This window comes from Topomyia yanbarensis, chromosome 2 (assembly GCF_030247195.1).
Source record: "Topomyia yanbarensis strain Yona2022 chromosome 2, ASM3024719v1, whole genome shotgun sequence".
Classification (NCBI taxonomy): domain Eukaryota; kingdom Metazoa; phylum Arthropoda; class Insecta; order Diptera; family Culicidae; genus Topomyia; species Topomyia yanbarensis.
Window position 1 is genome coordinate 142,450,145 of NC_080671.1, and position 27,414 is coordinate 142,477,558.

Sequence of the window (27,414 nt, forward strand, 5' to 3'; positions counted from 1 at the left end):
CGTACCAATGCGCATTACAGCGAGCGAAGACAAAGAGGGTCGTTAAATTCATTCGAAATTTTAAACATGAATCCCATCTGGCGGTTTGCCTTGTTAATGATATAGTCGAAGTGAGGTCAGAAAGTGAGTGCAGAATCCAAAGTGACTCCAAGGTCACACACTTGTCGTACACGCTCAAGATGTTGATCTCCAATGCAGTAGTCGCACGAAATTGGCTTGTGCTTGCGATGATACGATTATTACATTATTATACTGCACTTGTGAATACTAATTATAAGCGAGTTTAAGGAGCACCAGTCATTGAAAGTGTCCAAGAGCTGTTGTAAAGCTAAGCAATTCCTGATGCACTTGACGACCATGTATAATTTAACGTCATCAGCGTAGAATATACTACAATCCGTAGGTAACACCGTGGCTAGATCATTGATAAAGAGTGTGAATAAGAGTGGGCCCAAGTTACTTCCTTGGGGAACACCCGAGTTGTTCGTACAAGGGGCAGAGAACACACATCCAATTTTTACTACAAGTGTTCGATCTCTCAGATATGATTCGAGCCAACGGATCAGGTCAAGAGACACTCCTAATAACTTCAGCCGTTCCAAAAGTATTGCGTGATCAACTCTGTCAAATGCTGATTTCAAGTCGGTATATACAGTGTCAACCTGAGCACCAGCGTCCATATTACGTAAGCAGAATGACACGAATTGAGCGAGATTCGTGGAAGTTGATCATTTTGGGATGAATCCGTGTTGATGAGGGGAAATATAGCTTTGGCAGGGTACAGAGAGCACATCGTTCATTATAATCTCAAAAGCTTTGGAGCAGGCATACAACGATGTAATTCCTCTGTAATTTTCAACATTTCGTCGATCTCCTTTTCAAAAAAGGAAACATAATTGATCTTTTCCAGCTGGAAGGATAACGACACTGCCTGAAGAACTGTTGAATAGAGTTGTTAGTGGTAAAATTAGTACATCCGCGCATTTCTTGAGAACACATGAAGGTATGCCGTCAAGACCAGGAGTGACTGAATATTTTAGCTTGTTGATTGCTGCAATAACCTGCCGATCTGTAGCAATGGACAAATATTTAATGGAGTGTCTTTACAAGCGTGCGCAATTTGATCAGCAGATGAAATTGTTTCATTGAATGCGCTTTTAAAGTGAGTAGCGAATAGGTCACACTTCTCCGAAGCCAGATTCCCGAGCAAACGAAAAGCCCATAATACCCCCATGCTCATGGGGTTTGCCATGGGTGCTTGAAATGGGTCCAACCCATGAAAACACCATCACCATGGTCCGGTAGATCCCATATAAAATACCATATGTTGGTGTATTTATGGGTTATTGAGACCATTTTATGGTGTCTTGATGGTTGTGAATTTTGGCACGGACGATCTTTAAGGTCTTTTCAAGGGGCTATGTGGTATTTGAACCCATGAGTATTTGCTCGGGTTGGCAGTCTGCTCCTTCAAAAACATATCAGTAGGTAAGCCGTTCTCCTTCTGCTTGGAGTTCACAAATTTCCAAAACTGTCGGGGATTACTACGCAGGTTTGCTTGTGTTTGAATGGAGTAGCGTTTGTACAAGAGAAGGTTATAAGATCGATAATTATTACTCGCTTGGGCAAAATGATATTTGGCCAAATGACAGCGTGTACGGCAATACAATCGAAGTGCCTTAGATCTGTGTCGTTTAAAATGTCGTAGATGTGCATTACCCCACGGTGGCTTACGAGTTGGCCTACGCAAAGGGACATAATCAGCCATGATAGCATTAATCACGGCAGTGAAATGTTCAACGCCACAGTCAATATCTTCCGTATGCTCAAGTGAATGCCAATCAGTATGAAGCAGTGCCGGGAGACATATTAAAAGACTTGAGCGATTCATAGTAATGCTGACTAAGCTCGATTCCTGCCTGCAGAAGTCAAAAAATTAGTCCGTAAGATTTTAAGCCCGTTTCTAATGACCCTGTTGTCATTTCTAGTTTTCCGATCTGTATATTTCACATCCTTTTTCTCACTTGAGTACTATGAATCTAAGTTTTCATAACTTTTTCTACCCTACTTCTTCAGTAAATTGAAGGTCGCTAAAAAAGAAAAAAAAAACTTAAAAATTTAAAAAGATCTTTTGAGTAAACCAGAAGCAACTGCTCAAGTTCAAGTTCAGCACTTATTGCCCAATAAGACAAAAATGGGGCAAATTACTTAACTTGGGAGGAGAAATCTAATAAAAATGTGATTAAAACATTATCTAGTTAAGAGTTTACGAACTAAATAAATCTGCCTCTTGAATCGTCTCACTCATTTCTACATGTGTGTACGATTTCGTTACTAATATTGATGTGAAGTGAAGTGGGAATTGTCACTATCTACATTTAAATTGTGATCTACTTATTAGTGACAACAAAATCGAAAAAAAAATGCGAATGTGCTGATTTTTTTTCCAATTGTCATGCGAACTTTTGAATTGTTCTTTATTGCTGCATACCAAATAGAAATCGATCATAAATGTAGTCGGGTCAAACTGAATTTGTATGACAATGCTTCTTTTATTATCATATGTGTCATATATTATCATTATACTTGGTTGGTAGCGACACATTGTACGGTTCGGCTGATCTATGATTTGGATAGACAGTCCTCCACTGCTGCACGGGTTTGCGAAATTCTTCTTAAATTATTTCTACAAAATCTACCAGACAACGTATAAAGTGAAAGTAAAGTTACTGAAATTTCTAATGACCTGGTCTATATTAACCTTTCGGAAGTCACGCTAGTGCACTGAGTGCACGCTGCTCTGAAAATCCAGCGAAATTGTCCTAGCGCATCAGCGGCTGCTCGTTCAGTGGGCCATTTGCGCGACTTCCGGAGGGTTAACATTTTTGGAGTTTTCTTTTCAACTTTCCGGTTATGAAACGACGACCCGAACTTTATTAAAACCGACTGTTATATCGCATATTTGACTGCATTATACGCGGCGAAAAAAAACGGCGCGATTTACTTGCTCTCTATGCTTCCCTCAACCGTGACGATGTATTGGACACACACGCGTTAATAGGGGAAAGTGGGGAGGTTGACACGGGTTTTGTATTTTGTGCTGTAATTCACATTATATTGCTGATTTCTAATAACTGAAGCACTTAATTGAACATAAAATTCGTGCATACGCCTTAGACGTATTTTTTTCATGTTTCCATAAATTTCAATAGCATCATTATCTTGGACTACTAAGGGTAGTTTCCTGAAGTGGATAAGCAGTTGCATGTTTCTTCAATAATCCAATCCGCTACTTTTTGTCCTCCCCACAGTGCACAGTGAGGCATGCATCTCTGAATATTTGTTGTAGTGAACTCGTACTAATTCTTTGGTGCAACAATTTATCAGAATACATCACCTGATTTTTTTTGTATCAAATCTACCTTTTTTGGTGGTACTTCGTTCCGTACACACCAAGCAAATAGCAAATAGAGTAGCATCTGCCATCTTTGGTCAACACTTTGGCTCGAATGGTAGGGCAGAATTTTTAGCTTTCGTTGCAAATGAAATGTCCGGGAGCAGTTGCTGAGCTATTAAGATTTCTGACAGCTCATTTCCAACCACAGATGCAAACTCAAACCAAAGGAGTTTAGTTTATTTTCGTCATGAAATACCTAACCTCAAATGGATTTTGCAATGCAAAATGTTTTGTTTTCCTCACGAAATAACTCAACGCATTTTCTTTTTAACGGGAATAGGAAGGTCAATTAGAATCTTCTGATTGATGTGTAACCGATTTGTCAGAATGATTTGAGCTGAAGTTATGCTATCTGTAATAAAGAGCCCCATGCATCAACCTATTCCTGCATCCCCTATAGGAGCCTCGCAAAAAGCAGCGTTCACAAAACAGCAGAATGTAAATATAGGTAGAAAACAACAACGGCGACGACTACGTTTCAATGAAAATGTTGACGGAGATTTTCAATAGATGAAATTGCAAATTCAGTGCCTACCGGTATTGTTATTCGAACAGCCGTATGTACCTCATTTAACCTATCCGCCAATCGGTTTGGCTCCGCGGCCTGGAAAGTGGCACTCCGTGATTTGCATTTCCCGTGTTTAGAGTCTATGAATCATCACGGTTTTAGGTTGAATGGGAGCACTACTGACTTTGTTTACATATTTAACATTGGCGATTACGGGCCCAAATATATTTTACATTTTAAGCTGCGGCTACCCTCAGATGGTCATAGCCTGTCATAGCAGCTTATTTGCATATTTAACGTATTCGGTGACATAGGGTTTATCTTGATGTTTCGTCGTTGTCCGCGAGTTCCAGAATTTTACTTTCTATCACAAACACAAGCAATATAGCAATGATTTTTTTTAATAATCAGTTGAAAAAATTTGGAACTGCATTTTTCTAGTTAACACAGTAAGAAATAACCTAAGATTAATAATTCCAAACTATCTGGTTATAGCCGATATAGATCCTAATCATCTACCAGTGCAATAATTCTATCGCATCAGACAATTTCCTTTGTTTGATGATTAATATACCGATCGAATTAGATTGTGCCACATCTTTTCGATTATCGGGGATCTTCATGATATGAAACTCAATTATACTTAGTTTAAAATTCAAAAATATGTCAAATGCTCTTGTTTCCTGATTTGCAAAACAAATTTAAATTTGGTGTGTAAAACAAATGAAAGGACGTTTTCAATCTTGTATTATTCTGTGAATTATTCGCGTAAAAATATTTTCCCAAAGTTGCGAACAATGGAATATGCATTTTGGAATGGTCACGTTTTACATTTCTTACGAAAGATATGTATAGGATTCGCCCAAACTTTGAAAACTCATGTACCAATCGCCTCAGCTCGACAAATTTGGACAATGTCTGTGTGCATGTGTATGTATGTGAACTAATGTCATGTTATTATTTCAGCAATAGCTGAACTGATTTTAATGATACTAGTTTCAAATGAAAGGCCTAACTTGACAGTTTGACACAATTATTTTTGTTTTTGGTTATGTTGTTTACTTTCTGAGATATGGGTGATTTTGTCAAAACGCAACATGTTTTCAGCAAATAACTTTCGAACGATGGAATTAAGTCAAAAGCTATAGATTGTCAAAATCTATTCACAAGCGGCGGAGATATTAAACTTTTTATATTTTTATTACTCACTTACCAATAACTAAAAATAAGTTCGTCACATACAGAGTAGTTTATAGAGTGTTTAGGGGAAAAACTAAACCGATTTTGAATATCGAAATATAAAAACACATCTGCGACAAAACAATGTGTAAATGGTCAAGGCTCCGAAAATGGCAACCACTGGCGAAATTTTTTTTTATCGAGTTTTGCGTCAAACTGTTTGTTTTCCGTATGTATATAACCTCTAATAATTAAAAATATGAATGGTGAGCCCAGAAAAAAATTCCATGTCTGTTATTTATAAAAGTTTGTTGATGCTACTTGCATGACCTGAAAATGACTAAAAGATCGCAAGGAGTTAAAAATGTACACAAAATGCGTATTTTCAACTTTTTTCCTGGAACCAAATTTTCTAATTTAAATTTGATGATATTGCTTGAAAAATTGAGATAAATATGGATAAATGCTTATTTTCAATTGTGAAGTAATGGAAACCATATAACTTGTAACGTCACAGATCAAAAATTCGAAAAAGTTTTGTGGACCACTCTAAAAACATGCATACAATATCTAACCTATATTTTTTCGTACTACTTTGAGTCTACTTTTTGAAATTGTATTGTGAAAACCTTAAAGTTTTATTCATTATTGAGAATACACAGTTGATCTTATGTAACGTGACAGATGTTTTCTGCTGTGAAGCAATTCCATCAAGTTTGAATCAATTACGTCAAAAATGGTAACCATCTTCGATTCTAATGAAACCTTTTACGTTTCATCTTTATGGGAGACTAAATATTTTGCATTATTAAACAAATTTTATTCAAGAGTAATATTTAAAAAGGGCGTATCAGATATTGAATGCACTACTTTCAAAATATTGAAAATCGCCATTGGTGTAGCAAAACTATATGATAGCAAGTTCTAGGGAATCAATTCTTTTATGTGAATATTTTATGGTCAAATTTTTCAATAAGAAAACAAAAAATGTTAAAAAAATACAATTACAAAAAATATTGATATTTTTGTTAGCGAAAACCTAAAATTAAAGAAAGTGTAATTACATTATTAGGAAGTTATTAGTAAGGAAGCATTTTTAACTTCAAGTATGCTTCTAAATTTCTTAGTATTTACCAGACATAAATATAATTTTCTTATACAATACTAATACTAAATATAATTTCGAAGCAAAATGCTCTTAATAAATTTTTTTCGAAATATTTTGATTTTTTTCTTCAGCAAAAATATTTAGTATTAAAAATACGCCCTTTTAATAAATAACTCACAGATACCAAACGCAAAAGCATAACACGTTTAACATTTAATTGCAAATAAAAATGTTTAAAATATAATTGCATTAAGGAGAAAATAACAATAAAAGGATTTAACATATTTCAAAAATTCTTTTAATTTTTAAATTTTAATTTTTTTTCAATTCAAAATTCTATTAATATATTAGTTCGTGAAATTACGACCTTTTCATAAGTTATTCACGTTTGTTCATCAAAACCATTATGTTTTTCAAAATAAACATGAAATTTCCCGTTAATACTCAGTTCCCAGACCAAGGATGATTTGTGCACGACTGTCTCGATATGCTTGCTTCAATAAAAGTATAGAACTGTAACGTGACAGATTCTGGTTGTATCGTGACAGATCATTGAGAATATTCCATAAAATCGAAAACAAAGTTTTGCTTCAGGAAAACTATATTTCAAACTCTTCCTTGTTTTCCAAGCTTCAACTTAGAACTGTGTTCTTGCAAATTTGGGGGCCAACGGAACAGAATTTTTCAATTTAATCGGGCAACCTCCAAACTCTCTGCGAAAATTGTGTAACGTGACAGACGTATTAAAATGACAATAACACGAAAACCGTTCATGATATAAAATAGCTTTCTATAGAAAAAATGTGCGGTTTAGTGACCTTAATAATGTGCAGTTGGGATAGAATCTGATTTTATTGTATTTGCTGACTTATCTTATGAAATATACGTAAAAATGTAACGTGACAGACAGAAGCCTTGACCAAATTCGCTTCAAAGTGAAAATTTGTCCAGAGTTGATGAATTTACTCGGTGGAGTAAGCGTTCTACTCAGCCGTGAGAAAGATGTTGGATGGTATATGAATACACAGATCACCAAGTAATCCACCTTGTAGTGAGAAAATAGATTTCTAATATAAACATATTCATATCATACTCGTAGTATCACCGAGAGCAACTGTAATTTTGAATAACGAATTTCTAGTGAAATTTGTTTTCTTTTTCAAGATTTATGTTATACTAGGCATGGCGTAAAAATTACCAACTGCATTACTTATCATATAGATGTAAGGAATCAAAATATCGGCCAATGTTTAAAAATAATGTCACAGCACTAACCATCATTCACCATTCCTCACACGTCCATTCCCTCTCTCTCTTTCTCTTCATATTTGTGGTAACTGTCACGACTCACATCTATCAATTTCTAAGTTGTGTCATATGTTTTTCAACTAATCTGAAATATTTGTTAATTCTCAAGCTAATTTGATGTTTGCGATGTTATTGTGTACACATCTAAAAAAATAGTGTAAATTTACGTCTCCTGACCATGACATATACGAGCATTAAAAATAACTTAGTTTTAATTTGAATTTTGCGAGTTACGCAATTTTATGCCACATATGGCGTTTGTTTAAAATGTCTTCCATGTTAAATTAAACAGAACACGGTTATATTTCGTCAATTACGGTTTGTTAGATTGTAGTTAGTTTGGAATTGCGTCAACGATAAAATTCAGATTTTTTTTGGTGTGCAGGTTTAGGTAGACCAAACTTTTTTGTCTGCTGTTTCCCATTTTAGTTTATAACAGAGCCACTTGCGGAAACAAACTTAATATTAATTAAATTAAATAACTTCTTTGTCAAGTAGAATGTAATATATTCTACTTCAAATAGAAGATATTTGTAGTCCTGACCAAATTTGCAAAATATTTGTATTGTGAGAAAACTATTACTAATTAATGTTGAAACCCAGCTTTCCCCTTAAGATGGAGGATATTCCCTCGAAACGTTGCACTATGGTGAGTCATGTGACCAGAAACCGAAAACTACATCAACTCCAATATAATTTAATTCTATACTAAGCATTTCTATACTAGTACTATGGCTATCTTTGGGTATCTCAATCTGAAGATGAAAATTTCGAAAAGACACATATCACGTCCTTTTTTTTTAAATATTTCGTATCTCTGCTGAATTTTGGATGTAAGGTATGTTTAAATATGTCATTTAAAATGCACATTCATTATGTTGGAATGCGCTTTTATGAAAAATAATGGATTTAAGTCCAAAAATGCCCACAAATTAGATCCGGGAAAAATGTAGCCCAAAGCGTTTCAGATCGATCTCGAGGCAGCAGGCTGTACGCAGTTTTGGAATTCTACCCGCACCTAACCTTATAGAGAACCTCACCACGGATGCCCACAAAATAAATTCCAAATTTTGCTTACTTTTTGATCATTTTAATAAGAACCTCCCCTTAATTATAATTGGTTCCATCTTATTCCTGCATTAATAAGAAGTAACGGGATGTTTCAGTGTAACATTCAATATATTTGTAACGGTGTAATGAAAAATCAAGCGGTAATTGTATGCTCGTATTCGTGAGCTTTGCTAAGCCCTCACGGGTGCTGTTTCAGTTCGTAAAAATTGCAAAAATAGGGAAAGGAGGACATAGTTCTTGAAGGTTATATTTATTAAACTAGAAGTTAGCGATAGTTTTGAATAAATGTGTGATCAATTTGTTTAGAAAATAAACTGTTTTGGCAAATTTAATATTACCATCATTTAATTTTCTTCATTCAAGAGGTGCGATATATTATGGGAATAGGCTCTACTGCTTCAATAGGCACAACACCCTGTTTGGTCAAAAAAATTCTCTACACAATAGACATCACATCGGTTATTTTCAACTAAGTTCAATACAGTATGGCTCGATGCTCATCCATGTGGACACTAGTATTTAGAGCGACAGCTTCCCTTGTCGAATATGTATTTTTGTCTAACTTCAACCACATCGATTTATTCAATGAATATGTAGATTCGATCCGATCCATCCGCACACCGGTAGCATTTTCTGGTTACCACCGAACCACACCACTGCCATCGATTATTGGTTGGTCAGAGACGGTCCATACAGCGAATGGATGGAACTCTCTCGTACGATGTGATGATGACGCGGTTTGTTTTTCGCTCGACTTTTGTTTACTTACCTCAGCTATTCAGCGTCGTTGGCGTCACCATCGACGTCGGTGGCGAGCGTGTAGTGTAACTTTTTTTCTTCCGCCAATAAAAAAAAAACTGTCAAAATACAGTTACATACTTCGTGGTGCTATTTCAGCATTGAGCTGGTATGATGAACTTTTGTTATCCCACTGCCAACCATATTTATATCATTCCTACTACGTGGGATATGAGGAAGTTAAAACCGCTGAAATCTCAAGCGACTTACCACACACTAGTGTGTTGATTTTGCGGTCGGTTGATGAAGAAAACATATCACCTGTAGTAACAGATCGACGCACGAAGTTCTTTTATATCGTCAATATAAAAAGGGGACCGAGTCATTCCACGAAAGTACGCAAATCGGGACCGATGAATAAATAAGAAATAATTACCGGTAGTGATATCATAATTTGTAAATTTTTACTTGGGGAGATGACCGGATTAAGATTTATTGGATTTGCGGCTTTTGCGGTCTGATTAATTAGAACGGGTGATTTGTACTGCCCGACGTTTCGACCACTGGTTGTGACGTTTTTCAAGGGCAATACGTTAACGTTATCGCTCAAACGAAGACCGATAACGTATTTACCTTGGAAAAGGCCATAACCAGTGGCCGAAACGTCGGGCAGTACAAATAATCTGTTCTAATTAATCAGACCGCAAAAGCCGCAAATCCATTAAATAATTTGTAAAAAATTGCTACTTTATAATATTCGATTTAGTTCAAATCGCATTATCACTCTTTGTTATTGAAAAATCACTAGTGTTCGGATAAGAGGTCTTTCGGATATATAGTTGCCTATTTCTGCTTTAATTTATCGAAACCAACATTCAGCTTCAACGTTTCCCTCATTCAATAATTTCCAAACTGAATGAATTTTCACGCAGAATCGATTGCTTGAGTGCAGAGGAAATATACATTCATTCTCAACCAAACCATTCATTTGCTATATGTGGACAATTTGAAGGCAGATGGTGGTATATTTTATATTTTCAAGCATTAATGAACTGCGTTATCCATGAATGAATAAATTGAATTTCTTTCCTCTTTCAAGTTCACACGGGGATGTCAATTTTTCTGTGCCCTGACTTTAAACTTAAATTTTAAATTTGTAAAATGAAAGGTATGACAAATGGAACTTACATGTCCTTAGCCAACCTTTCTAAAATTAATCATTCTACAACTCAACTGGTAGTACATATAAGGTAGTATGGTCAGGTCAGTGACGCACGGTTGGAGGGGTTGGCCCCCGCCAAGGGAGCAAACATTAGAGGGGCACTAAAATCTTTGTCTGTTTTATAAAATGAGTGAGGATAAATCATAAAATAAACTATTGTTCGAAAGTCGAACCGAAATAAAGAAAACCAAAGGGGTGCAAAACTCCTACAACAGTGTTAAAAGAGCCAGAGCCGTCTTAAGACTCCTCGGGGCCCCTGATGAAATCAGAAGTGCGTGTTACGAGGGTTCGTTTATCTGTTCCATTTGACCATGCATTATAATAAAGCTGTCATAACACTATGGCAATCTACTAGAACCAAGTAATAATGTTAATAAAATAAAATATATATCTTGGTTACGTCAGAACACGAAAATACGAAGAATACGAATGTATTTCACAAAAAATAATTTTTATTTTGCAAGCAACGGGGCTTACAAAAGTGTTATTCTTAGCATACTGAACGTGATCAGTACCACGTTTCTGATGTGATGAAACTAGACACAATGCGGCTTCAGAAAAGTAACATTTATTTTCTCAACAAACATTCCCCTTCACTAACAGAAGGCTTTGAAATCAACCTATATTGTGTTAGCGAGTTCTCTTTAGATGGTTAAGAATCAGGAAGATTCAGAATTAGGATGATTGTGAAGAAGGTTAGATGGGTTAGACAACGCGAGGCCGTAGAATTAAAGTCTCTTCGGTGCTTGAGGAGTTCCGCAATATCACAAAGTTCCCGATGCCAAACCAAGGCCCAACTAGTCCTGCACTAAGTTACATCTCTGGCTGAAAGGTCAAGCCACCTGAGGTTTTTGTTGTTTCGAAACGTTTGAAGCTCCTATTTTCCTTTCCAATTTCCAAGACCAGGAACCGTTTGCTTCGGCTTTGTGTCAGCGCTTCCTCGAGCTGTAATATTCGGTGGCAACTCGAGAGAAAATTTTTAAGCTTTTACAAGGATCACATCTGCCTATAGTTTATAGGAGCAGTAACATATGTCCAGTTCTCTTTAGTGTTACTGCAAAAGAGTTCTTAGAGAGTAATTTAAGGGATTTCATCCTTATGATTCTCTGCGTCATATGCTTGTATTTAGTATAAAACATGACACGGGGGATGAACATGCTAACGAACCTTGTCGTCAAACAAGCGCAAAAGGTCACCTAATACGAGTCTGAAAGGACATACAATTTTGTCCCTTCTTGCATTCCTGCGAATGCATTTCAAATTCATCTCATTGAAGAAATAAGTCCTTGAAACAGCCAACTCCATTCACCCTACGCACGATCAAATCGAATAGGTAACCACGCCGCGATCTCAACTATGTGATCGCATATGTAGACGCGGTAGTCTTCCATAAAGAACTTGTTGCCTGTAATGTCATTAGCTTGCATTAGAGGGGAGATCATAATTCTAAAGATATCTAGTTTCTGGCTATCTGTAAAGACTGATATTTCTGCCTCAGTTCTGTATCGACCGGAGCTTGGACAACGAAAGCACTGAAAAAAACGAATACTCTTCATTCGTTCTTCGCTTCACGAATATACTACCCATTGAACCATTTACCACTGAGCAGCAGAGTTGACGGCTTTGGTTCACCATCACCGAGGCTGGTGAACCATTATTATTATATAGCGTAGGTATATGAGCATAGCGTAATAAAATTTGGGGGGCATCCAATAGTGAATGGTTTTAATCGAATATGTTTGATATCCTTAACATTTTAAGGAGATTAATTTTTGGTTATGATTTATGACATTAGAGGTTTATGCTTCCTGTTAATTCAATTATTAAACCAATTTGTCTTGTGGAATACAATATATTTTAAAATTTTCATAAGCCAGTCGTTGTTCAAGTTCAACTCAGGGAGGTTTTTTTAGTATTACACAGAACTAGAAAAAATCGTATAAATTCACGTGTTCTGCTCCTGACGTATACGAGCATCAAAAATGTTTTAGATTTAATTTTAATTTCACATGGCGTTGAATTTCGTAAATCATGTTTGATTTAAATGTCGATGAGTGCAATTTGTCGACAAATTTTGAATGATAGAATAGTAATGTTGATGCAATAGGAAAAAATATTGTGTGATTTTTTCATTTAACAAAATTTGAAGCAACCAGAAAGCATTTTTTGGGCCTGGTTGCAAAGAAAAAATCTCGGCTAACATAGAATCAAGGCATTGCAGTCAACTGCACTAAAGCAGGATACTAATTTCTTTCCAAAGACTGAACGGCCTAAGTCTAATTTAATATTTCTGTTCAACTTTAAACGAAATCCGAAGTAATTTTCAGATTTTTAAATATTCCACAATATGCCGTACATTTTAAACACTCCGTTAGTAGGTATTATCCAATTTAATCAGAAGTCATAAATCTTGCTCATTAAATTTCTGGTTAATGTTATATTTGGTTACATTTAACTAGTCAGCATTTAGGAAAAGAATGTAGAATCATAGTTTGAAACATATATTGTCCTTGCTAAATGCGAATAACTTATAACCACTTCGTTTTGGTTCACGATTGTAAAATTCCAAATATTCGTAAGCTAGAGATACAATGTTAGAAAAAACTGAACTTATATGTTTTGGGCTGCATATCGATGTTTGAATATCCCTGGCTCATCGCACGATTTCTCTAAATTTATTAAGCATCGTGTACGCAAGTTCAAATTAGCGGTACCTGTTGCCTAATGTCCGCTCGACAAGCCATATGTTCTTAACTGAGGTAGCGAAATACCCTGAAAACCAATAATATGGCCAGAGGAATTTTATATTCAGATTCAGTATTACACAATGAATCTGAATGATTCAACAGCTTGTATGCTCGTGAACCACATCTTTCAAATAACCAACCAAGCAACAAGGGACCACTATTCAAGAGAGAAGAGAATGCTGATATACTCTCTCTCTCTCAATGATACAACTGTTCATCGTTATAATGATACGTGCTTATGCAAGTATGTGTGGGTACATTCGTTCCTGTTTCATTTTCCTCGTGTTGTTGCTTCGGTATCAATAGCGGCAATTCATTCGGTTGAGGCGAAGGCTAGCGTTATACTGAACTATGGTATGGTGGATCGTTCGGATTGAATTTGAATGAATGGTGAAAGCTCTGGTAACGACTGAAATGTTTGCCTCAGTTCTTTCAAAAGAAGATCAGATATGGTCCGATCGAGTGCAATGCGTCTGAATTTTGTTCGACATTTATTTCGTTTGCTGGGTCTTTTTCACGAGTATGTATTTATAAGCGGGCTTAAAGTCCGTCGAAAAGTGAAAACTTGAAGAATACGAATGGAGAGATAGAAATAACGAAAGATATAGGAAGTTAAAAGATCAGTCAAGGGATAATAAAGAAAAAATCTGGTCGCTTATCTTTACTCGATGTATGACTAGTTGATAATTAAAATCTAATAATATACACCGTAAGCAACATTTAATCAACCAGTTCACCACTTCTAAAAATGATCTCCTCAGTATACTGGTCTGCATATACAATCACCCGATCAGATGCTCCATCAGTCGCCATCAAACACCTAGCGTCAACCTATTTAACGAATATACAGTTGAAGATGGTCGGCCGGAATTTAAATAAAATGAGTGACAGTCAAATATGAACGAGTTTCGGTCGAATTTTTTGTATATACTCCCGCAAAAATCCTCCGTTTGACGCATTTAAGCTTATAGAGTCAATTGATTTCATGAAGTTTCCTGAAAAAATTCTCCGTCAGTCGCCTTCAAACACACGACTACGAATAATATTATAGATTGAGAAGTCTGTAGTGTTCCGTTGGTGCTCTATATCGATGGCTTTGATTTTCCACGTCGCTTTGGAAAGATTTTCTCAAAACAAGTTTTCGTGATTCTATAATAAAAGTCTTCGACATACTTCGAAATTTTATAAAAATTGTTTGAAAAATCTCCGAATGATGTGTTAATTCAGCTCAATATTCCATCGGTGTATTTCGTTATCTGTGAGCATTGTATGAAGATCTCTTTAGTAGTGTATTCAGCAATGAAGACCTTGACAGTAATTCCATCTTAAACGCGGCAAATAATATTCCGTGCTTTCCATCCGTTGGATTTCCATCACTCGTCTCTAATGCGGTGGTTCTAGAAGCGTGCTCACTCTTAAAAAGCTCATCCAATGCCGGCCCTGATGGCATTCCATCGATAGTTTTGAAAAATTGTGCAACTAACGTCGCGTTTCCATTGGCAGCTATATTCAACCGCCCGCTATCTACAGGAACATTCCCAGAAATCTGGAAAAAGTCGTTTCTTTTCCCGGTGCACAAAAAAGGAGACAAGCGCATCATCTCGAACAATCCCGGCATTGCAGCTTTATGTGCATCGTCTAAGCTGTTCGAGTTGATAATAGTGGATTTCATGTCGCGCTGCTGCTCACACTACATATCCGCTGATCAACACGGGTTCAACAAACACCAATCTAGTTTGCTGTACTTCCTACATCATCCAAGATGTGAAGAAAGTACATCAAACGGATGCAATTCATACTGATCTGTCCGCTGCATTTGATAATTAATCACGAAATCGCAATAGCGAAACTCAAGCGTCTCGGTTTCCACGGAATGTTCCTCGACTGGCTAAATTCGTATCCTGTTGGTCGCGAAATGTCAGTGAAAATAGGAGATAGTATCTCTGAAACAATTACCGTTACCTCTGGTGTACCACAAGGAAGGCACCTTGGACCTCTCCTATTTCTAATTTACATCAATGACGTCAATATCTCTTTGAAATGCTTAAAGCTTTTCTACGCCGATGATTTTAAATTATACCTAAGAATTTGTAATCTGAATGATGCCCAGTTTCTGCAACAGCAGCACGATATCTTCGCCAATTGGTGTTATTCGAACAAAACGGTGCTGAACGCATCAAAGTGCTCTACTACCATCTTCACTCGTAAATGCAACCCTATGATATATCATTATTCACTGCTAGGATCCAACTTGAAACGGGAGACCTGCATCAAAGATCTCGGGGTCATGCTAGATAGTAAACTGTCCTTCTGTGATCACATATCATACATCGTGTCCAAGGCATCCAAACAGCTCGGCTTTATATTCCGGATGACTAAATCATTCAAAACATCCATTGCTTGAAGGCGTTGTATGTCGCCCATGCTCGCTCGTTACTGGAGTATTGGGCAGTCGTTTGGTCGTCTTTTTACCACAATGGTGTGAAGCGCATTGAGGTAGTACCTACAACGTAAATTCGTTCGCTTCGCTCTGCGTCAGTTGCCTTGGAGAGATCCAATAATTTGGACAATGTAGACTGTCCCAGCCTCCTTAGCCTACTCAACATAAACATTAGACGAAGGACGCTCCGGACCTACTCTTTTCTCATTACACCCATTGCTAGAACAAATTATGGGTTTAACGAACCGATGACAAGCATGTGTAAAATTTTCAACCAATGTTACACGTCCTTTGAAATGACCCGTACTTTAATATATAGTTCGTAACGCTTATTGTTATTATAATTATAATTGCTGCGTAGCGAAAGCTTTGGAGAAGCTTGTATATGAAAAAATGTATGCTGCCGCTAAACCTGTCATTTCTGATTTCCAGCATGGCTTTGTCAAGAAACGCTAGACTCTTTCAAACCTATTGGTTTACACCAGTGCAGTGTCTTGTTCCCTGCTGTGGAAGAACGACACCAAGTAGACGCGGTATATTTTGACTTTTCAAAAGCTTTCGATAAAGCTCCGCATAATATTGCCATCGATAAGCTGGAAAAGCTTGGCTTTCCCTTCTGGCTAACTAATTGGCTGAAGTCCTACCTAGACAATAGATCAGCTTATGTGAAATTTGCAAACATTACCTCGACTGTTTTCGAATTACCGTCTGGGGTCCCGCAAGCCAGTCATCTTGAGCCTCTTATTTTCATCTTATTCATAAACGACCTCTGCGAGCGAATCCAGTCTGAAAAGCTGTTATATGCCGACGACCTGAAGATTTTCCGAAAAATAAAATCTCCTCTAGACAATGTAGTTCTTCAAGCTGACATCGACTTAGATTTGCTCTTGGAAACCTGCAATGGCGCGACCCAGTACGTTTGCCTCCATACTCCGACCGATGCAAGCTGTTGAATATGCAGACTCTTGAACAGCGCACAGAGGAGTAACTGGGGTCAAATCCTGGCCAAAATTATTTGTTGTTGCTATTGCTTTTATTATGCCTTAATATGAACAAAAAATAGACAATAACAAGTTTTTGGAATAATTTGGCATCTATCCACCTACCAGTGCAGAGGTCAATTTTCTATATCCTTTCGAATACTAGTAATTTCGAGGTGATCTTTGTGAATACATTCGTTTTTCCAGTTGCACAAACTGTTGATCAGTGGAAAAGGGGGAAGAAAAAGGACGCTTGAGCATATTTTCATAGAGATACATTTTGAAAAACATAGTATTTGGCCCTACAGCATTTCGGTGTATCTCAAATTACCAAAAATTTTAATATTTTCAAATCGCTTGGAATTTGTGGATCGGACAAGATCGGAAGAGTTCTTATGTTTTTCGGATAGCTGGAATCGGGTTTTGTAATACTGCTTCAGCAACCTTGCCGAATCTCGCCGTATAATGTAACTTTTTTATCATACAAGTTTGGAATAAAATGTTTAAAAAACGAATGTTTCAAAGTTAGTGCAATGTACAGCAACACTAATACTTTCAGTTAGTTTTAGGCTGAAGTTATACAAATGGTTGTGTTCAACTACGTTTGCAATAATATTGTCTTACTTAATACAGTCATCAGTGCTAGAAAGCAATATTGCTGGATATATAATTAAAATGATTGAAAAAACCATTAAAATATCACCATTTTACATCCATGCAAAAAATCTTTAACAATTTTTGACATACTCCTAATTTTGCCACGTTATTCAGCAGGCTTTTAGGTATGTAACAAAAATATAACGAAATAGAAAACCAAAAAAAATATTTTGGTTATTGGCCAGGAATTTGTTCTAGTTACTCCTCTGTGCAGCGACGGGTTTTACGGGAGTATTTGACGTTATCACTGGAAACATAGATTGCCCTGATCTACTCCAGAAAGTAAACTTTTATGCTCCGCAGCGCCGATTCCGGAACCCACCTCTTCTTTGGATCCCCCAGCATAGAACTGCATATGGACAGAGTAACCCAATCGACATGTGTTGTGTGAAGTTTAACGAAACAATTGGTGTTTTTGATTTTAATGTGGCTGAAAAGAGTTTTAAGTTAGGTATAATCAATGTATAGCATTAAGGTTTTATTTTTTAACGTCTGAACGGCAGTCAGCCGAAGATATGTATAATAAATTAATAAATCAATATTAGATAATGTTGTTGTTGATGTTGGTACGAAAAGATGAGGAGGTTTTACGCCCATTTGAGAAAGAGTGCGTTTTCTCATCTCAAGGCTTGTTTTCCCTACTCTAATATAGAAAGAAGCATAAAGAAAGAAAGAAATAATAAACCTGAAAATCTGCAAGAGACGTAATTCCTAACGATTTTTAAATGCCTTGTCAAATCAGCAAAACTTCTTATGTGAGGAAACAACAAGCTGCATCGTGACGATACTTGTACTGGTCTTCCAAGTTCACGAATAAGCTTTCTTTTATCGAAGACCTGCTCATCCAGTTTGTGTCAGTGGAATGTTATGCACCTTTTGTTAGATTTTTTCTCTAAATTTCTCCGGTGTATAGCATTCTCATTTCCACCAAGAACAGATTTCCATGTACAAATAAGTATGAAACACGTTTGTAAACATTTCATCGAATACTCTTTAAAACATCAGCTCCGCCATCCTAATGTACCCTAAATTAGAAATACACTTATACCGACACTTTCAATTAGTTATGTGCTTAGCTTTCAAATCATTTTAACTTAGTAGAACGGCTGGCGAAAGTATCCCACTTATCTTTGAATAGACCGTTAGCATTTGTACAGCTAAGTCGCTCGGGATGGACGAATGTTCTTTATGATACCTTGAATGGTTTCACCAGCGATGCACAGCATTCCAACATCGTAAAAATATCTACCACCCTAATACATATATCTGGAAATAAATTTTTTTAGATGTAATGTATTTCAGAACGATAAAAGGAAGATTGTTAAACATTCCTTATATATTCAAGATAAGAACATCCCTGAATAAATTCCACTAACTTTGGTAATGGTAATTTGGTAATTACTGGGTCTCTGTAGACCTCTCCAGCACACACTTCCCAAGAGGAACACATTGCTGGCAATATTTTTATCGCTTTGCATTCGCAATCATCCGGAATAACAAACTCATTACGTTATCAAAAACAGCCCCCTGATTGCAGTCATTCAGAGTAAACACAAAAAAAAGACTTACTCGCCAAATAAAATTGCCCAGACGCAGACGACTTTGGCTCGGGTGCACTCAATCGCCGACGACTAGTCGGGCAGGGCATTGACGCAATTTAATCTCTCGGGTGCATGCGGTTAGTCGTAACTTTGGTATGACTTTGTTGGAAAGTTGCAACCCACCGAACGACCGAATGGTTCCAACAGTAGTAGCAAAAAATCAAGCCGTTTCTTGCAGATTGGATAACGCAGTCACCGCCGTCATCGTGGTGAGTGTCGAAATTCCTTAAACGAATGCGATTTTTGTTCTATTTACTAATTTTGGAATATTCCACCTGGGTTTTTGGTTCCTTGTTTTCTTTGGTAATCATTGAATTTATTTTGCTTGGTAGTTTAGTTCATTGTATCAGTAAAAATAAGGACATTGTATTCCATAATAATAAAAAACAGATGTCCGAAGGATGAAGTTTTTTGCTACTCCGAACAATCAAACGTCTTCTAGCAGGAACTCCAGCATCGAACATTCTTTCACGTAGCCCCCGTCTCGTTCGGTTACAACATCTATAAACGCTTTCCATTCTGTCAAATATGGTGTGGGAATCGTCTTGTTTCGTACCCAATTTCCAAGGTTCACGTTATCAAATGTTTCTGTATGCTGCGTTGGAATAATGAAATAAGAAAAATAAAAATTTTTTATGTTATGCTACTCTCACAAAACTTACCCCTGCTTTGAAGGGACAGGATTGCTGCTTCATATATTTCACTACTGGAGACCACATTTCATTCGGGGCTTGGATCAAGCTACAGAAGTTAGGAAACCATCGTGCGAATGATGGAACCCAGTGTCCACTGACCAACCGTGTTGCGGATATCTTTACCTAGATACATAATTAAAATTGTATAATGTGTAATTCTGCAACGGGTAGTAAAACAGAATGTTATTTACACTCAAGGGATTGTTGTAATCTTTGAGCAATATTAATTTTCCGTTTAAGGTAGTATTCTCTTTGTCCAACTGTAGAACTTCCAGAGTGCTCGTATCCCAACCAATCATATCCACATTATTGTCGCAGCTTTTTAACTCTCCATTGATGGTAACGGTGAACAACGTCTGGGGATCATGCACAACATTACTAGATATTTGTAATCTTGCAATTCTTTAAATTTTACCTCTCCTTTTTGGTAGTTGATAATTACTAGCAACAACACAACGAGTTTCATCCTCATGATTAATCCAAACAGTTCAACTGCATCTGCTGCAATTGTAGCTAGTGCCTGCTGTTCGAATTTTTATTTCAAATGGTACGTCGGTTTTGATGCATGATTACGGAAACATTAATCGGAAATGTTCCCTTTGAACTGATTGCGGATTGTCGCTGTTCGTATTACTGCATGGAATAACGTGTCAGCCAGCAGGCTGGTACATGAATAATTTCAATGCATAGAGGTAGCGTTAAATTTCTAAGATTAATTTAAAACATGTATATTTCGTTCGGGAATTGAGATTGTTTCAAATCATTATTTATCTTATTTTGGAAGAAGATTAATATAAAACATAAAATTGAATTTAGTCAAAACAGATAAGTTTTTTGGAAGTGAATAGTGTCTATTTTTGTATTAAATTTGTTTATTTCACTATTCCACTTTCATAATTTTATAATTAGGGGGTGGGCGTAGCGTATTGGTAAATCGATTGCCTTGTACGCAGCGCACCTGGGTTCGAGTCCCGACCCCGCACATAGGTTTAGAAATCATTCGTTATCGAGCACTCAGTCGAGATAGAAGTCTTTTGTCATCGGTCCGTTTACTCTATAGCGACAAATAGTGTTAATCCGCGTTCAAGGTTATTTGCACACTCTACGCCTAGTTGAGGTTTCAGTATTTTTTCCCTTCTTTTGTGTTTCTGTTTCTGTACCGTTAGCCGGTCAGTGAAGTGAAGCAGTGTTCTTCTAGTAAGCCGTCTGGATACCGTTACCTACACAAGCTAAGTATTAGTTTTCGTTTCCCCTTCTTGGTTGTCTTAATAACGTGCACTGGGCAATAGGCCCGTGCAAAAATGACTTCCCCTGACGGCGGTTCGTCTCAAGGTGAGATGGACGTCGAAACAAAATCGGCTCCCCGGCTCAAAGTATTTCCGAGCTCGGCCACCGGGCCATTTGTGATCTTCTTTCGGACCAAAGAAAAAAAGTGTTTGAATCTGTTGCAGATTTCTCGCGTTCTGACAGACCGGGCCGTGACAGAAATATCGAAAATTCGCCCTGATAAGCTTCGGGTGGTGGTTAACAGTTCAGCTCAGGCAAACGATATTGCTGGCTACGAGCCCTTTACGAGGGAGTACAGGGTGTATATTCCAGCGAGCAGGGTTGAAGTCAGTGGGGTCGTTTCCGATTCGAGTCTGAATTGCGAGGACCTGCTAAAATATGGGACTGGCTGTTTCAAAGACCCCATGCTTAAGCCAGTGAAGATACTGGAATGCAAACGTTTGCATTCAGCATCAGTCGCAGCTGACGGGAAGAAAACATACGTCAACTCAGACTCTTATCGGGTGACCTTCGCCGGCTCTGCCCTGCCCAATTACCTCCTCTTTGACAAGGTTCGTCTACCTGTTCGCCTCTTTGTGCCGCGGGTCATGAACTGTACTAATTGCAAACAATTGGGACGCACAGCCTCCCATTGTAGCAATAAAGCCCGCTGTGGGAAATGCGGTGGGAATCATGCGGATGATTCCTGTGGTAGAGATGTCGAAAAGTGTCTCTACTGTGGGGGAAACCCACATGATCTCCCTTCATGTCCCGCGTACAAACAGCGCGAGGAAAATCTTAAGCGTTCCCTTCAGGGACGCTCTAAGCGATCTTTTGCAGAAATGCTTAAGATAGCTACGCCACCTGTCTCTACGAACATCTATACCAACTTGTCTACTGACGAAGGCGACTGTGATGAACCCCAGGAGGGAACATCTTCTGCTGTGCCTAGAAGTAGTAGAAAAAGGAAGAACATTTCCTCTTCCAAGCTTCGTCGTAAAGGCCAGAAGGTGTCTCTTCATGGTCCCCCTAAAATAACTACTCAAGGAAGTACTGTTGTAAAATCGAAGCAAGTCGCTCCCGGTCTCAGTAACCTGAGCTCAGAAAAGGAGTTCCCAGCACTTCCAGGAACATCAAAAACCCCAAGTGTTCCCATATCTCAGCCAGAGAAAGAAAACAGTGTTGGCTTAATAAATTTCTCTGACATTGTGGACCGTATTCTTACAGCGTTGAACATTTCTGACCCCCTTAAAAGTATCTTGATAAGCTTTCTTCCCGCAGTAAAAACATTCTTGATGCAGTTCACTGCGAAATGGCTCCTCCTTTCAGCGATTGTATCCTTCGATGGCTAATTCATCGAACGAGGTCAAGGATTTAATCACTGTTCTACAGTGGAATTGCAGAAGTATTATCCCGAAAATCGATTCGTTTAAAATCTTACTAAATAATTTGAAATGCGATGCATTTGCTCTATGCGAGACATGGCTCACTTCAGAAATAACCCTACACTTTCACGATTTTAATATTATTCGCTTGGATCGAGAAGACTCTTACGGAGGAGTACTTTTGGGGATCAAAAAGTGCTATTCTTTCAATCGGATCGACCTCCCCTCGACACCAGGCATTGAAGTTGTTGCTTGCCAAACCAGAATTAAAGGCAAAGACCTTTGCATTGCTTCCACCTACATCGCCCCTAGAGCCTCAGTTAGCCACCGACGGCTTTGCGATATTGCGGAACTCCTCCCCGCACCGAGGCTAGTTTTAGGTGACTTCAACTCCCACGGCACGGCATGGGGTTGCCTTCATGACGATAATCGATCTACCCTACTCCATGAGCTTTGCGACAACTTCAATATGACCATTTTGAATACGGGTGAAATGACACGGATTCCTGCCCCTCCAGCGCGTCCGAGCGCCTTAGACCTGTCCCTCTGCTCGACATCGCTGCGGTTAGATTGCATGTGGAAGGTAGTCTCTGATCCCCACGGCAGCGACCATCTGCCAATCGTAATTAATATTGCTAACGGTTCAGGGCCACCGAATACAATCAATGTTTCGTATGACCTCACACGAAATATTGATTGGAAGAGCTACGCGTCCGCGATATCCGAAAAAGTAGAATCGACACAAGAGCTTCCTCCGGAGGAAGAGTACGGGTTCCTGGCTGGCTTGATTCTCGATACCGCGATTCAAGCTCAGACTAAACGCGTACCAGACGCGAATTCACGCGGGCGTCCTCCCAATCCATGGTGGGACAAAGAGTGCTCAGACGTATACGCGGAGAAGGCCGCTGCGTATAAGACCTTCCGGGACGACGGGCTGCCAGCTAGCTACCGACAGTACGCGATGGCGGAAACGCGCATGAAGAGTTTGATAAAAGCCAAAAAACGTAGCTACTGGCGCCGGTTCGTCGACGGACTAACGAGAGAAACATCGATGAGCACTCTTTGGAGTACGGCCCGGCGCTTACGAAACCGAAACAGTACCAATGAGAGCGTGGAATATTCAAACCGTTGGATATTCGATTTTGCCAAGAAGGTTTGTCCGGATTCCGCCCCGGCACAGAAGATCTACCGCGCCGCGTCCCCTCACAATAACGCGAACGAAACGCCGTTTTCGATGGTGGAGTTCTCACTTGCTCTCTTATCATGTAACAATAAAGCCCCAGGGCCAGACAGAATCAAATTTAACTTGTTAAAGAATCTGCCAGACTCTGCCAAGAGACGCTTGTTGAATTTATTTAATAAGTTTCTTGAGGGTAATATTGTCCCTCATGACTGGAGGCAAGTGAAGGTCATCGCCATTCAAAAACCAGGAAAACCAGCCTCCGACCACAACTCGTATCGACCGATTGCAATGCTGTCCTGTATCCGAAAGTTGTTCGAGAAAATGATCTTGTTTCGCCTCGATAATTGGGTTGAAGCAAATGGCTTACTGTCAGATACACAATTTGGTTTCCGCAAAGGCAAAGGGACGAACGATTGTCTTGCGTTGCTCTCAACAGAAATTCAAATGGCTTATGCTAGCAAAGAGCAGATGGCATCAGTTTTCCTAGGGGCTTTTGATTCAGTTTCTATCAAAATTCTTTCTGAGAAGCTGCACCAGCATGGTCTTTCACCGACTCTAAACAACTTTTTGCTAAACTTGCTGTCTGAAAAACATATGCATTTTTCGCATGGTGATTTATCGACATCACGAATTAGCTACATGGGTCTTCCCCAGGGCTCATGTCTAAGCCCCCTTCTCTATAACTTTTACGTGAATGACGTTGACGAATGTCTTGTCAATTCCGGCACGCTAAGGCAGCTTGCAGATGACGGTGTGGTCTCTATTACAGGTCCCAAAGCCGTCGATCTGCAAGGACCATTGCAAGATACCTTGGACAATTTGTCTGCTTGGGCCCTCCAGCTAGGTATCGAGTTCTCCACGGAGAAAACTGAGCTAGTCGTATTTTCAAGGAAGCGTGAACCAGCGCAACTACAGCTTCAATTAATGGGTCAAACTATTGCTCAGGTTTCAACTTTCAAATATCTCGGGGTCTGGTTCGACTCTAAAGGAACGTGGGGATGTCACATTAGGTATCTGAAACAGAAGTGCCAGCAAAGGATCAACTTTCTCCGTACAATAACCGGAACATGGTGGGGTGCCCACCCAGGAGACCTGATCAGGCTGTACCAAACAACAATATTGTCGGTGATGGAGTACGGGAGTTTCTGTTTCCGCTCCGCTGCGAACATACATTTCATCAAACTAGAGCGAATCCAATATTGTTGTTTGCGTATTGCTTTGGGTTGCATGCACTCGACACATACGATGAGTTTAGAAGTGCTGGCGGGCGTCCTTCCGCTGAAAAATCGATTTTGGGAACTCTCATATCGATTGCTCATCCGATGCGATATCTTAAACCCGTTAGTAATTGCAAATTTCGAAAGGCTTGCCGAGCTCAATTCTCAAACCCGATTTATGTCCTTGTACTTCGATTACATGGCACAAAATATCAATCCTTCCTCATACTATCCCAACCGTGTCAATCTCTTTCATGCTTCTGATTCAACTGTATTCTTCGACACATCCATGAAAGACGAGATTCGTGGAATCCCGGATCACATACGTCCGCAAGTGATCCCAAGCATCTTTCATAGTAAATTTCGAGAAGTCGACTGCAACAAGATGTTTTACACCGACGGATCAAGCCTCGACGGCTCCACTGGCTTCGGTATATTCAATCAAAACCTCACCGCCTCATTCAAACTCAATGATCCTGCTTCAGTTTACGTCGCAGAACTTGCTGCTATTCAGTATACCCTTGGGATCATTGATACTTTGCCCACCGATCATTACTTTATTGTCTCGGATAGCCTCAGCTCAATCGAGGCTCTCCGTTCAATGAAACCTAGAAAGCACATTCCATATTTTCTGGGGAAAATCTGGGAGCGCCTGCGTGCTTTGTCTGTAAGATCGTACAAGATTACCTTAGTTTGGGTTCCCTCGCATTGCTCCATTCCAGGTAATGAAGAAGCGGACTCTTTAGCTAAGGCGGGCGCTTTACAAGGTGACATATATGAAAGACCAATTAGCTTCAGCGAATTTTTCAGTATCACTCATCAGAGAACCCTCGAAAGTTGGCAAACTTCATGGAGCAATGGTGAACTGGGAAGGTGGCTACATTCGATAATCCCTAAGGTATCGACGAAACCTTGGTTCAGAGGGATGGATGTGGGTCGGGATTTCATTCGCGTGATGTCTCGGCTCATGTCCAATCACTACACGCTGGACGCACATCTCCGGCGTATTGGGCTCGTGGATAGCGGTATCTGCGCTTGTGGCAGCGGTTATCACGAAATCGAAGATGTTGTCTGGGCATGCGCCGAGTACTGTTCTGCCAGATTTCAACTATTCGATTCCCTTCGGGCCCGAGGAAGATCACCCAATGTCCCGGGTGAAGGTGGTACTTCCCATAGTGATGCACACACACACATATACACTTTTACATGAAGTTTCCTACCTTCATACAACAGAGGTGCTATAATCTCTGTCGCTTATCGTTAGTATGGGGGAAGGAAAGAGATATCAGACTTCATAATATGTAGTCTTCGGTGATAACTGATAGCCAGCACCACAAGCACAGAAACTGTTCTCCACAGGTATTATACCCTCAGGTACGTATCCAACGAGTACTTGTTGGTCATGAGTCGAAGGTTCACATGAATCAAGTACTGCAGCTTGAAGTCACAAGAAAACAGTGTGAAAGTCCGCCCTGTTCCTATTGCATACATATCAATAATTTGAATGGTGTGTTGGTAGATCGGATAAGAATAATAATTTGGCAGTATCGAGTGTTGTTGATTATTTTGATTTGTTTTATGAAGGAGAGTAGTAATATTTTAATTGAGAAGAAAAAGTTCGATAGAAGTGAATAAGCAATTGCCCACATGAAGGACGATTCAATTCAATGTGCATAGTGTATTTTTATCGTTCAAATAGCTATCCAATTTTGTGTTCACAAAGAAGATGCTTGGAGAAAAAATCGCTTCTCGGAGGTTTTCCTTCCCAGCAGAATCATCGTCAGGAGCGAAAACAAGCGGGGCGAACGAATACATCTCCGCGCCCGCCGCTCAGCACTGCTCTACGAACGCTGTTGCTGCGAACGAGAGTGTGAGGAGAACCAAGCTATTGCGAAAGTGAAACGGACAAACCCGCTGTAAAGTGCGTATGCACACTACATGCAGGTTTGTTATTTGCTCACACAATGTCCCACAAAGAGCGAAATACACTGATGAAAAATAGAGCAGCATAAAAACTCTGCGATGCGCAGAACGACCGCACATAGAGAAACTTGAAAAAGAAAAAGAGAAAGATCTGTGCACCAAGAGCTGCACAATTTCGTTCAAAGAGTCACCTTGAAGAGCCACTTTTTTGAGTCTCCCCTCACTGGCAAGCAGGTAGGAAGGCGAATCAGACTACAATTCAGATAAAGTTTGATCGGAAGAACGTTTTCAAAATGTTTTTGGTTGCCTTCTCTGCTTCTGTGCGCGTGGGACCAAGATTCACACTAAAGAGCCTCTTTATTTCTACTCTTTGAGGTGTGCAGCCATGGAGTAGAATACACGTATGGGAGCAACACACATTGGAGTGAAGAGGTTTATTGTAAAAGAGAAGAGCGGTGGTTCGCATGAAAAGTGCAATGAGCGTTTTTTATTTTCTCTTTATTTGCTCTGAGGTGCATTACACCCCTGACTACATGAAGAGCTTCATCGACGCCGACGGCATGTTTTTTCTGCCTGTCTCGTTTTTTCTGCTATGAAATTTGTACATTGGACGTTTTCGGTCTGTTCCCTCGTTGAGTGCTTGCTGGGAGTGTATTGTTGGGTGTGCATGGGAATCGTGGCGGAGTGTGAGCGACGGGAGTGAGGCATGAGCGGGCTCTGTATGTTTTT

The 27,414-nt window shown here is 39.0% G+C and overlaps 2 protein-coding genes across 4 annotated transcripts in view; one reads left to right on the forward strand and one right to left on the reverse strand.

Annotated features, from left to right (window-relative positions):
• The window catches only part of LOC131681588 (inositol-pentakisphosphate 2-kinase), a 348,483-nt gene that overhangs the window by 240,659 nt on the left and 80,410 nt on the right, over nt 1–27,414 (forward strand). The window lies entirely within an intron of this gene.
• LOC131681591 (uncharacterized) lies at nt 19,359–20,196 on the reverse strand. Its single transcript, XM_058962478.1, has 4 exons — nt 20,127–20,196; nt 19,903–20,067; nt 19,679–19,834; nt 19,359–19,611 (listed from the first exon to the last, which is right to left on the reverse strand). The coding sequence occupies exons 1-4, from the start codon at nt 20,181–20,183 to the stop codon at nt 19,444–19,446; spliced, it is 546 nt and encodes a 181-aa protein (XP_058818461.1). The 5' UTR covers nt 20,184–20,196; the 3' UTR covers nt 19,359–19,443.